Raw genomic sequence first — 14678 nt, forward strand, 5'->3', positions numbered from 1 at the left:
TTCTGTAAACATCGTGAGTAAAGGGACGTTCTTCGGGAACCTTTTTCCGAAAACATGTTTCCTTTAGGCGGCCATTTTTACGTAAATAGAATACAATTAATTATAAGACAAGTGAATCAGGTAGAAATCGACGTTAGTGACATTTGGAGCTAGATTGAATTAGGTTAGCTATTTCCGAGAAATGTCCATCAGACGTCGATCACGCCTGATCTATAGAGGTCAAACGTTCATTGCACACTCAATAAAGTTCCGTATTTTTTCACTGTCTTAGCTCTTCCGATGAAATTTAGGAAAATATATTGAATTACGTACTTGGTACTCAGTTATTTTATCAATAGTAGTTTATTAGTAGCAAATACATCATGGTATTTTGTACTTACGCTTACTTTAAGTTTTAAAATATTATGACATACATCGCTCTGTAAAAATGCTCCTGTGAAAATTCACTGATAACTCATAATAAAATGACATTTTATGCTAACATGTTGAGTGAGTCATCCGTGAATTTTTAATCAAATTATTATAAAATAAATATAGAAGATGATGCTGACGCAGATTTAATTAGTGAAAAGGATAGTGCAGAGCTTCAGTAGGAATTCGTAAATAATTAATATCATGATTATGCATGAGCATTACTCGGTCTGCTGACTATTCACCGACGGTTTACAGCAGTGTTTACATTACCGAACTTGTGTCCTGAAACTGAATAGAACTCTAGATTCATAACTGTAAACTTAGCCTTGGGAGGTCAGCCATTATTTTAGTTAGAAGTAGCCTGTTTCTATTGAAATTGTTAATTAACCAAAATTAGTACAAAATTTAGCTTATTCTATCTGAAAAGCTACGTGATAACATAGTAAAAATTGTTTATTGTCCCAAAAATGCGGCAATTAGGTACCTACATGGACGCGTGTGAATTACGAATGGTACTGATACTGCTTTCCAAACTAAGCTATAAGCTTGTATTTTGGTAACAGTGATTCAGTTGTGGGGTATATCACAATGTCTCATTACATGTCACTCAATAATGAAGTGAATGTGTGAAATACATATTCATAGACATCTAAAACACATTTTCCTTAGTTCTTTTAAAATTTGGAATAGGTAGCCTATACTTTTGGTCAGTAAATCCTTGAAAATTCGACCATGACGGAGAAATAGAGCCTAACACTAGAACACTAGCACTCGTACACTAAAACCAACAAAGCAATTGGTTCACTAACAAAAGCCTATGTCCACACGTTGCGTGCTTTTGTCCCCTCCATTTTGAGCTCGTTGCTACCTATTTTTACCCCACTAGGCTCACTGGGCACTGCGGCCGTTACTGAAACAAATTTGAAAATTTTCGCTCGAACCTCTTTGTGGGTTGTGGCTTTTTCAGTCCATTTCTTTGATTTATTTGACTATAGATCTCTTCACATACAGTATCTAGGTATTCATAGAGTATTTTTCTTGTATCTTTAAGGTGATTACAATATATTTTCAAACACAGTTTAATTTAGTAAGTATAGACTGATCTACAGGGTTAAATAAGTCGACCTAAATCCTTTAAACGTGATAGTTTACATTATTCCTGACTGATTTGACCATGGGACCCCATATCCCAAACTTAACCGTTTTCAAATTATCGGCATTTTAACTTTTTTGATAAAATTTCCCATTTTTTTGGCTATTTTCCCTTGTTTTGTCTTTGGTGGCTAATTTTTGTTTTGTTTTTGCTTTTTTGTGTAGTAGATTAGTTGCTTTATTATTTAGAAAACTAAAACTGTAAATAACTGTAAACTGAGTCGTAGCAGACGATCGAATGTTAAAAAAGTAAATAAATTTGTGATAAGTTGCCTTTGTAAGATATTTAAAAAAAAGTCTATGACAACTGTTCTGCAAATGTGGTTAAAATATCTACAATTCTCAGCTTTCTGATTATAACATGATGGGAATAATTTGAACTTTGCCAAAACATCGATGAAGTACTACAAGGTAGTAATACGAATATCGATATTTAAGCTTCAAAAACTTGAGTCAGATAACAAAATAAAACAAACTGATTCACTTCACTTCAGAAGGAGTGTCAAGTGGCTTTTTTTTGAGTGGAGAAAATCATCCAATGACTTCTCCCACCTTGCGACGCGTGTCAGATTCTTACTCACTAAAAACCACCCTGTTCCTTCTACTTTTCAAGCCGAAGCCCCGGTAAACCCGCTAAGTAGTCCACAGCTCCGGATCAGGCATCAGCCCTACTGGGCTCCATCTGTGGTGGTCTGATGGCTCTTTGAGGCGCGCGCGGAACGCTACGCGTCGCACGCACGGGTCTGGTTCTGTTCGGGCGGTGAGCTACCCTTGCTCGCCGTCCGCAGGCCCGCACTGGACACTAATTATCCCAATAAGTGGATCGGGACAGGCGGACCTGTACCGTGGCCAGCTAGAAGTTCAGACCTGACCCCTATGGATTTTTATGTGTGCGCCTCAAAGAGCCATCAGACCACCACAGATGGGGCCCAGTAGGGCTGATGCCTGATCCGGAGCTGCGGACTACCTAGCGGGTTTACCGGGGCTCCGGCTCGAAAAGCAGGAGAAGGAACAGGGTGGTTTTTAGTCAGTAAGAGTCTGACACTCCCTCTCGCCTCGCCCAAGGTGGGAGAAGACATTGGATGATTTTCTCCACTCAAAAAAAAAGCCACTCCCTGACACTCCTTCTGAAGTGAAGTGAACCAGTTTGTTTTATTTTGTTATCTGACTCAAGTTAAATTTGAAGCTTAAATATCGATATTCTTATTACTACCTTGTAGTACTTCATCGATGTTTTGGCAAAGAATTCAAATTATTCCCTATCATGTTATACCTTATCAGAAAGCTGAAAAATTGTAGATATTTTAACGCACATTTGCAGAACAGTTGTCATAGACTTTTTTTTAAATATCTTACAAAGAAAAACAGCTTATCACAAATTTATTTACTTTTTTTAACATTCGATCGTCTGCTACGACTCAGTTGGTACAGTTATTTACAGTTTTAGTTTTCTAAATAATAAAGCAACTAATCTACTACACAAAAAAGCAAAAACAAAACAAAATTTAGCCATCAAAGACAAAACAAGGGAGAAATAGCCAAAAAAATGGGAAGTTTTATCAAAAAAGTTAAAATGCCGATAATTTGAAAACGGTTAAGTTTGGGATATGGGGTCCCATGGTCAAATCAGTCAGAAATAATGTAAACTATCACGTCTTAAAGGATTTAGGTCGACTTACCCTTTAACCCTGTATAATAAACAGATGCCAGATGCACATTTGACAAATGAACACTTTTTAGCTTCATTGAGTAAGTGTTCATTTTTCAACAACCCTTACTGCAAATTAAATACTGACCACTAATCGCACATAAGTCTAGAACAGATATACATCGAGGCAAGTATATAACCATGGTATAAATCATCAGAAGAAACATACTTTGTGCCTTTATCGTTACGAATTAAATACTCGAATACAGCGTGTTGTAAAATTTTCCATTCCCAGACTTTAATTTTATTTTCAACAAATACATTTGTACACATACCTTTTAAGTGAATAGGAAAACGTGTAGGCTTAGAGCCCTTTAACCCTTTGGCTATGGACGCCTAAAAATAGATAATACCAATGTGTTATTTTTTAGTCGTGGGCGTCATCAAAGGCTACAAAGGGGTTTTGTATCGCTGGGAGAGCAAGTGGACGTATTTTAACAGAAAACTCGTACAATAATGAAAAAAACATTATTTATGTCGTTGTACTAAATCGTAACAGTTTCGTACCTGATAAATATTTTAGGATATTTTTCTCTTAAAACGATCTCTACTGGCATTTATGTTTATTTTCGTTTTGTCACGTTGCGTCAACCAAAATCATATTTACAATACTTTTCAATCACGCTGAAACAATTAAATTGATTTTGATCAAATTTGGTATAAAGACAAGGTATGGGCCAATTTGGGTGATAGTGCACTTTTTACCCCCACAAAAATGCAGATAAAACTAATTTATCAATAAAATGCATACATTTCCTATGCGCAAGGTTAAGAACTGCGTATTTGAATGCTGCAGTAGTGACCTTGAACCCACACTAGAATCGATATCATGAAAGTTACGGTACAACCACAACAATAGTTTGTTTAGGAAACACTGCATAGAAACTACCAAATACATATAAATATGATAATGGTCTTATTAACATAGAAAATACCTTGTAAGAGGGTAAAGTATGGCTGAATCCTTTAGATTCAGTTTGGGTTTGCGGTACACTGAACATAATTCCAATATCATATTTTGTGGCAAACACAAGGGTGTGCATTATTAGGTACTGATTCAATGAACTACAGAAAAACACAATACGAAAACTCACCATGTAATGACAAAATCGCATGTCTGATACGTCCATAGATAAAACCGATTCGATTCCCATGAACACCACATTTCACGTGATTACTGTAGATACTGGCATTTCTCTGACAAATGACCATTGGCCATAGAAAATTAATATACAGTTAAATAACTGGCTAGATTTAGTAGTGACTAGGTTCCTATGGGGTGTATCACATAAATCAAACGTACCCCGCCATATTCAGAGCCGCCTAACTAATCCAAAGCACGCAAAGCGATATTTTACTCGCCGTGCCTTCATACATAATACATTTCCACGTAAGAATATGCTTCAAACTAAACATCCGTACCTTATTTTCATACGAAGCCTCGTTCCCGTATCTATTTAAATAAATGCTCTAGTATACAAATAGTCATTCTGGAAATATTGATCGGATTTTGTTGATAGTCATGCGCTAGGACACTTAATTCGCTACAAAATACGGGCGACCGGTTTACCTAACCAACCGACAACACAAAAGGGAAACAACAATCGAATGTCCCGAAAACAAAGGATAACCCACATTACTTGCTATTAAAACCCGATAAAATAAATGCCAATCAACATTCGGGAAAACAAAAGAAAATTATTAGAATTTCTTTACATATTACATGAAACATTGCTACTTTGTGTTCGGGTATCCGCAAATAGAAGTAAATGTAAAATTAAACCTTATTTCATCGTGATAAAGATTCGTTTCGCATAGATTACGAACAAAGGTCGTACCTACAAATTCTTACTGTTTGCCAAAAGATATTCCCAAGAGTCGCGTACATACATTACATGTAATATGTATTTATAATACGTTCACCATAAGCTGTAAAATGCTCCAGGGATAAATATCAATGGGTTCGTGATTTTCTTGGAATATTAAAATGGTATCTTTGGTTTTCACGAGGGAACTATACATAATAGATGTACGGTCAACTCTACGTTTCTGGAATATTGAACTATGAAAACCGCTTTTACGAATGTAGTTGTTGCTAAATTCAAATAGTTTCAATTGATTGAACGTACGGACGGACTTGAGTAGCGCGCTCAGAAGTTGTAAGGATATGCTTTCGAGTTCAATCGATTTGACTTGTAACTACTAGACGTCGTATCTGCTATACGATTCCATTCACTTGGTGCAATTCTGCTTCATCGCTCCCACAGAACAAGTTGAACTTCAGTATCGACATTATTGTTAGCTTTGTATTATATTCGATACGACAAAATACTTATTCAATGAAATCAGTTTTTTTCGGTTACATCTATATATCAATACGTGATGCAAAAACTTTGGACCACTTTTTACGATAATTGCGCGGACGTAGGAGCATGAAATTTGGTACACTTATAGTTTATGTGTAGAAGAAGTACAGAACGCTAATATTTTTCAAAAATAATGCTTATATAGTACATTAAATCAATAAATAAAACATTACACACACATGCATAGTATCTGATCGAGTGATCGTATTTGACAAAACGTCAAAATCGACAGATATTGCGATGATATTCTCACGTCTCATATGAAAAGAGTTTTATAAAAGAGTTTGAGTTATATAAAAATTATCCTTCAACGTACGTTAAGTGGTATTGTAAATTAAATCATATATGGTCGAATTTCGGCCACTAGGCGACCACTAGTATAAGTAATTCATTCTTAACACTTTATATCTAGTCACCAACCATTTACTAACAAATATCTAACCATCATTTTCCTTCTCAGGTTCTGACGCTGAACCAGTTTGGAAGCTCCAAGACCCTGGCTTCGACCAGGGTTACGGTTCGGAACGTTCTCCAGAAGATGATTACGTTCCTCCGATAGCACCAGCGATATCTCTGGAGGCTTACGAAGCGGAGCTGCGGTCTATCTACCCATTCATCAATGATGGTAAGATTTATAACACTGGCTTTAATCCATTACTTTTTGCACACGAACACGAACGATGAGACAGCGGTAGTTTCCTTCCTAATGTTCCTACTTTAAGTTTAGATACGATTAAAGTTTTGTATCAGATATAGTTCATTGATATATTTAGGTACAAAATTGTTATAATTATGATTAAGCTCTTTAACGGTTTAACAACATTATTATAAACACAATTGCAAAACACCGCTACAAATTTAGCCTACAATAACTTGATAACAAGCATTAATTAATTCAAACAATGCCATGTTCATACGTCGATCCACATTTAGCGAGCAAAATTAACGAATAGATGATCACTATGCAGTATGCGTTAATCAGTCATTCGTTAATTAAGCCGCTGGCGAATCATTCACGCTCTAAATTCAGAACAGAGCAACGAAAATAAAAATGTCAACAAAACTTTTTTCCTCAACACGGTTTTACGTATATCAGGAGTCACATTTCCAAGGCTTTTGCCCTAAGGATTAATATAACTTGGCCGGAGTAAGCACCTTAGCAACACCATTCAAAGCAGCTCGAGTGTTTGCCTTTGACACACGCGAGAGGTCGTTGCTATTTGAGCACGCATATTGTGCTGGTCGAATACAGAAAACACCACTTTTAACGCAAAACGACGCGGTTTGTGCGGTTATTTGCTTGGAGTATATGAACCGTAGAGTGTTGATTAAACTAGGTAGTTGTGAAGTAACGAGTGACGTTTCTACCGATAAGGGTTATTGAATGAGAAAATAATACATCAAAAGAATTGTTTGAAAGGATTCTTCATCAGTACAATCAAATGTCGCATTTTGACGTCTCTGTTATCTAACATTCTGATTTGTCTCTTTTTTATCTTCAAACGTGTGAGCTGTTTCCTAGCCATCCAATATAACCCTTGTCACATCTTACGACCCACTTGGGAATAGATCAAGATGAAACTTATCTTGATTCAGATCCACAAAGTCTTTGATAACTCTATGTATTTAATCATACAGATATCAAGATCAACTAATCGTTTATTTCTATCAAAGTAAGAACTGATTGATATCCGCCATATTGGATTTGTGATTTATCCACTGTCATTGGCGTAACATGACATATTGTTCTATATGTCATTTATCAAACAAAACCAATCCAATCGTAGATCGGTAATAAATTAAAGCTGTACATGACACTATGAATATGTTATGACCAATTTGCTTCGTATTGGGCTTATTTTACTGATTTCTGTTTACCTAACGAGGTTATGTTTGTTGCTCTATTGACTTTAACTATAAAAGTTACTTACTTTATTTAATAACTCATTTTACAAACTATCTAAATATAAACAAACAAAGAATTTCTGTAAAGAAGTTTACCAATAGCTGCAAAGAATAGAAGAATTTAACTTAAAGATCCAGTGCAATCCATCTGGGTAGCGTAAGTGTTTCCCCAGACGCGCATTCGGTTTCTGCCTCAGTGGGTCACGTTCATACAAGCGCTGCGGTTTCATCTGCTCTTTGGCAGAATACAGCTTTATCTGTATCTATACATTATATACGTATTACAGCAATAAGTCGTTCGGTTTCTAGTGCACTGCACACCATACTTATACATTTTCTTGGCTCTTGGAAGTCGTGGGATAGTGATCGATAGATGCCTATTAATTTCTTTCTCAGAATAGACGCTTTGTAAACATTACATTTACTTTATTACCCATTTTCTCATGGGTGTGGGCGGGAACTGGAGATTACCGTGTTTTCCCATACTTGGGTACCTTTAACAGGTATAATATAAACATAAATATGTTTTATAGAAGGAAGAAAGTTGTAAAAAATAGGTACTTACATCTTCTTCTGGGGTTGAGGCCTAAAATATTGGCTTTTATATATTGAATGTTAGGATATAAAGGTTGTAAGCGGTGAATATAAATGTGTATTTGAAAGTGTAAGGGTGGGATTCGGAAGAGCTCGGTCCAGCTACAGGATCCCTGTGAGAATTATTGATGTAGAGATCGGAAGATACGAAAAAGGAGCTGCGATGTCGTTTGCAGTCATTTATTATATAGCCTATCATTTTGGTAGTTTAGGAATATTGTGAGTTACGTGTTCGTATATTCATTGTTCGTATATAAGGTCGGAATGAAGAATAAAGAAAGTATGTTTAAATTGTTCTTAGATTTAGGTATATTGCAGTTTATTCATTTATTATAATCTAACTCCACTTATGGACAAACTTTCAGTGAACCATACCACGAAATATTTCCGAGTAAGTAAGACAAACCCGAATTCAATATCGACAAAGTTTTTTCGAAATTTTAATTTCGTCCGAAATCTCGTCTTTGTCCCTTATCAGAGCGAAATCCTTCCGAATTCGTCCTGAACAAGTTCGAGAACAACTTGTGAGTAATTGGTTTCGTGTTGTTTACCTCACTATTCCTAACTTTTAAGCGAAAGAAACGTAAAAATTGGCTTGATTGCCAATCAGTTTACTTTTCTAAAATCAGCCAGCCATTGACGTAATGGTCAGTGTATATGGCTGATTTTCAGTAATATACTCCATATATGTTCAATAAAAATAACTGTCAAAACTTTATATAAAAAGTAATTATAATAACAAGCAGAGATATTTTTTGTATTAATATATTTTTCACAATAAAAAACAAAGCATTTAGTTATTTCAATAGGTCCAAATTAAAATAAGTCCACAATAAGATTAATTAATAGAAGGTATGTCAAAGCAAACAGGTCGATCTCAATTTACCTATCCCAAACCCGACATGTTACAATAAGCTGGCGGTAAACTAATAGCTTTGTTTCACAATCGAAAACTAATCAGAGCCAAATTAATGGATGGCTAATTATAACTCGGCTTGATATCGATGGGTATCTTGTACACGTGGATTTACTTTAGAGAGAAACTCGTGAAGATCAGTTTATCTCTTGTTGATAATGTGAAAGACTGAAGTCGACATAAAATACAGTAACTTTCATCGTTGTCTAAAACGGAGAATGCAGGATATGCACAGATTTTTTGAAAATCGAAGCTGGGAAAATCCTAAAATTCAACCGTCATTAAAATTTAGTAAGTGTATTCTACTAGAATTAAGTCAAATTTCCGTGGTACATGGCGACTGTGGTTCTCCCAGTTGTGTAGTCCTTTTGTGCCTTAAGTCTTAAGCCATTCTGTCTCCTGCATTAATTTCACCGAGGGAAGTGTAAACTATAGTTTTTTTCTTCTTCTCTAATAATATCTTGTGATTTATTTCGTTGCGGAATCTTAGACGGTCATTAATTTCCCTGAGACGCGCTGGACTTCAGTCATTCCGGTGTTTTCATGGTTGTGTCTACTGTAGAACTTGGTCTACAGGAGTTGCAGCGGGATGGTCTAAAAAAGTGCAAACTACTGAACAACGAATCACCAATAAATAACTATTTATTAGTCAATCTGAAATTAAATGATTGCATACACCGCAGTCCACTAAAGAGAAATAAACTTCAATTAAAATATCACACAACTGAGATAATTAAAAGCACGATTAAAGTCATTAACGAGTGACCAAACCACCAAAGCAATAACGGTCATCCATTTAAAATCGTCATATTGACAGTTTAAAACAAACGTCAATTCATTAGCGGCGGCCATTTTAAATTCACCTATCAATAATGACATAACATTACGACATCGATGTTGCGAGTAATTGCGAACGACAATTATTTGTTAAATGACACGGACATATTGACTGGTGTAAATTGTTAATTGTGTTGTCGTGTTCATGATACTAGTATTTTGTTGGTCTGTTACAATAGTTCGGTAGTTTAGGCACGTGATGTAAGTGTATTGTGTAACTAAGTATATGGTCACGGGTTACGGGGTTGAAAGGTTAACGCGCGCTGAACAAGCATGGAATCTTGATTAACAATAATACCTGTACCGATTAATCTTTAATTATTCTGTTACATGATGATAGCTGTGTCCTTGGTAATTTTGTTTGAATAATGACTTCCTTCTTACAAACACATTTTCTCATGTAAAACCCACTGAAATATCAGATAACAATCTCAGATATGCATTAGAAAATGGTTTCAAATATAAGCGGTTTAGAATCGACAGCTCTAAAACAACGATGCAAATATGCTGAATATTCCAGTTATGAAAACCGTAAAACGAGCGAAACACAACAACAGAATGTTGATCGAATTTCTTTCTTGTCTGCAACAAATTCTCTAAATACCTTCACTAAAATAAAATTCCGAACCACTTTGCAAGTTCATACGTATGCTAATCCTGTGAAAAATAAAGTGCGAATTTTTGCTGTGGCTTTGAACACCGTTTAAGGCTTTTTTTGAAGCCGATATTAATTCTGCGCCAGCAAAGCTACTGGAAAACAGAATTTAATTTCACACGTTTTTTCTTATATTATAAGTTAACTGCGAATATTTTAAGCGCAGTTTCCACTCATGGAACGAGAATCAAGTGTGCTTTAATACGAGCTGGTGTCGTGCACATAATGTTTCCTAATAAAAAATGGGACTACAGAAAAGAAAAACTATCAAAAGCTACATAATGCTGTCTCAACAAAACACTACTTATTAGATCTAAATCAAGCTGAGGATTTATCCAGAACTAAGAAGATACGACACAATTGAGAACAAGTTAGCACTCTCGATATAAACAAAGAAATCGACTAGTCCACACCCCAGTAATTCAATTTCCCAGGAGAATATTGGCAATATCAACAAAATGGAATAACATCGAAATGTCCGATGTTGTATTAACAGGATATTGCTCGAAAATGTGGGACGAATCCATTAGCGACGGCGGTTTTTAATTAACTTGATCCTCTCGATGCGCTTAAACGATCGGTACACGTTTATAATTAGTCTAGATTAGCAAAGTAACATGACTACGACGCGGCTTAATTAGATACTCGAATAACAGAATATACAATATAGGTACGTGGACATAGGACACACATATCCATTGTGATTATTGTAATTGTAGTACAGTAACTTAATACTACTGCTAGTACCGCGACAGAGTTTCAATCCTATCATGTTACAACATCAAAGGTCGCACCGTTTACGCAGGAATACGGAAACCGTCTTCAACATTAGATATTTAAAACAACAGCCAACATAGCCCGACATAGGAAATGTTCTCAAAACATTTTCCGTTACGAAAACAATTTGCCGTATCAAGAATTCCCATTACCTGGTTTTATTGTAACACGGTCCCACCTTCATGTAAACAGGGTGTTATCTCATTTACGTGTTCAATTTGTATGCACGGTATAGAGCTCCCCTGGCCGCCGCTAGCTCGTATCATTTGCAGCGTCGCGACCAAATAGAAAAATGCTGCGGTAAAGCTCAGCCTCAACGAAATCGAATGTAATTGAATTGTTCGCTTACTTTCAATAGCACTCGCTATCCCTCCGGTCAGCACGGCCCAATAGCCAATCGTTCGTGACGCAAGTTCTATTTGCATAGACTTAATTCGCCCTCCCTTTTGTTCGCCGAGATTATTTTCAAATTTTCTTTCTGTCCGGTCCGTGCTCTGTGCACAAACTGCAGGAACAGGATTTCTTTTTACTTTTTGTTCGTTTCGCATTGTTAAGATTTTCTCTTTTTACGACGAAGGAAACTTGTTCGCTTACAGTTTCTTGATTAAACATCGAGTGGTTGTAATTAATGGCGCCAACTCGAGAACACTGAGTGGTCAGTGCTGTTGTTTTGTAACAGCTACTCTAGCCACCGTCCACCGTCCTTTTATAGAATCGACTAACTTTTTTCTCCCTACAGATTTTACTATGGCGGCACTTAAAAAATATAATTGTCTATTTTATAATGCGTTCTATTTTATGAGTCATATTTTCGTGACTTGTTCGCACTGGTTTGATGGTGTATTTAAGTGTAGAATACAGTTAAGCAAGGCTCGGAACCGGTTTAAAAAATACCGGTTAATACCGGTTTATATCGGTTTTCCTCCGAACTTTTCTTAAGAACGTGAACATTAAAGAACTTTATTTTAACCTAAATTAACCGGTTTATTCGACGAGGGGCATGTCGGTACACGCATTGAAATATTATTATTGAAATAAGCTGAACAGCGCGCGGCGTTTCTTTTGTGCGTCGTATTAACCGGTTTTTATTGCTCTAAACCGGTTAATCCGAAAAACCTTTATGAAAATACTGTTCCAAATACCGGTTTAAAAAAACCGGTTTCGCGAACGAAACCCAATGTAAAGGTTTTGCGTACAAGTACATAATAACGGTTTGAAAATTTAACCGGTATCCGAGCCTTGCAGTTAAGTCTACCCATTATAAGTTTAATGATTTGAATTTCACGACATTCACAACGAGACAAAACATAAAAATTCTATTACGTTTTGCGTTATCTGGGGACGGCTGTTAATTTCAATGGACAGAGTAGGTATGTGGGAGTGATGTAATATTTTTAAAATTCGGTATATGTAGTAGTATTATAATATGAATTTACTAATGTATTGAATATATATAATTCATATTAACCACTATTACTACATATGTATATACTTTTCAAAATTGCAACTACCATTAAAAATATCCGCGTAAAACCTTAATACCATGAAATTGAATGAATATGTACTTTCAAAATTAAATGTCAATTACGTAACAACAGGTCTTTTGCGTGTTAATCGATTATTATTCATTTTATATATTAGTTAATACATACGTACATATATACTTTCTCTTGACATTAAACATTTTATCAGGGGAGGAATATTTTTGCCTAACTTTTAGACTAGGATACTTTTAAGAACTAGCTGAAACGGCTAAAATTCCGCGCGCTCCATAATAAGCTCTTAATTAAAATTATTACGATAAATTCTTCAAACAAGAAACTATACTAAACAGAACCCAAACTGACCTTTATTATAAAAAAAACTCCAATAAAATTATATTCTCGATGGATAATAATTTTAAAATGAAAACATTAATAAATTAAAAGCTGCCCAAGTTAAAAGCCCCTATCAATTTTCGCAAATTAACGCAATTATTAAAAAAACATTCACAACGTTTTATCATCACTGACACAACAGCTCGAGTAGACAATTAAACTCCAATAATTTCAACAAAATAAGTTCATTATGAGTTCGTCTGATATAAAGGGATCACACCCTCGTCAAAGGCAGCAAGTAGGTGGGTAGCTACTCTAAATTTCGCTCACATTTCACGTATAAATTTTATCCAATTCACACAGGGATGTACTTCTACCTACCATAAAGTTTGGCCGATAACGATTCCACTTGAGATCCAGCCGTTAAAGAATAATTACCGTGTGTAGAAGATAGTTTATGGTTCTCGATTTAATACATTTGTCGCCATTATTGCGGCCATTAGCCCGTTTACGTTGGACACGGATCGGCTTTTAATCAAAGTTTGGAATTTATTCCTTTTGTTGTAAAGAACATGTAAGTATGTACTAGGTACCCATCTTCGGAATTAATTTTATGGGTACCTCTGTTAACAATGAGCAAACGTGTACCATATGAAATCATACCAAAATGACAATGACATTCTGTGTAATGTCAACAGTAATTTAATTAGACAAACACTGGGAAGGGAATGAAAACGCAAGATTCTGCTACCTTCCGCAAATACGACACAACGTTAACCCAATTTGGTGAGACACAAATTGGTATTCTATGCGACATTTCATTATACAGCTTATAGCTTATCAAAACAATACTTTACTAGTACCAGTTAGAACATAATTTTACCTAATGCTACATACAAGGACGACATTTCCAACTTCATAGCTATTCGGGCCATTCCATTACTTGCGAACACTATTTCCTTCCAATTTCCATTTCCCCTACTTCCCCTACGATATGTTCAGTCGACATGCAACTGCTTTGTGTTTTTCATTGGTAAATCGATAAACATGTACACGAATACTTTGTCTTACATTCTGTTCTTATTATTCGGGTCTCACATTTTTACGTTTAAATAGATATTTTTCCCTGTATAATTTCCTCTGACAAAATATGTTATGTTATTTTCTAGCAAAATAAACATTACTTGCTTAGCTTTGATTTGGTTTTTTAAGTTGATTAAATGAAAAATAAGACAGCTTTTTTAATAAAAAAAAATCCTTGTATTACCAGTAAATAGAACCGAAATACGCCAGCTGTATCCAAAATACAGTAATGATAAAATAAAATAAATTAGAAACTCTTCGATTCGACTAATATTTCTACATTTGCAAATAACGTACCTAATCGCAATCACTTCGATGACTTTGATGTTTCCTCCCCATTTCCCGCTCACAAAGATACGAGCAACTTTGTATGAGTGACGTCACACCTCGCGTTGACGTCAAAATTCTTTTGTTCAGCGAATCAATTGACGCCATATTGTCGGTTCAGAGGTAA

The 14678-nt window shown here is 35.5% G+C and overlaps 1 protein-coding gene across 5 annotated transcripts in view; it reads left to right on the top strand.

Annotated features, from left to right (window-relative positions):
- Positions 1–14678, top strand: part of LOC118264962 (uncharacterized) — an 80657-nt gene that overhangs the window by 41593 nt on the left and 24386 nt on the right. For 4 of the 5 annotated variants that reach the window (XM_035577634.2, XM_050706070.1, XM_050706069.1 and 1 more), the window contains exon 3: positions 6101–6265. The exons of the other annotated variant lie outside the window; for it this stretch is intronic. In XM_035577634.2, the coding sequence (XP_035433527.2) occupies positions 6101–6265 (165 nt within the window). The remainder of the gene's footprint in view (positions 1–6100; positions 6266–14678) is intronic. 5 annotated transcript variants of the gene reach the window in all.

This window comes from Spodoptera frugiperda, chromosome 28 (genome assembly GCF_023101765.2).
Source record: "Spodoptera frugiperda isolate SF20-4 chromosome 28, AGI-APGP_CSIRO_Sfru_2.0, whole genome shotgun sequence".
Taxonomy (NCBI): Eukaryota; Metazoa; Arthropoda; class Insecta; order Lepidoptera; family Noctuidae; genus Spodoptera; species Spodoptera frugiperda.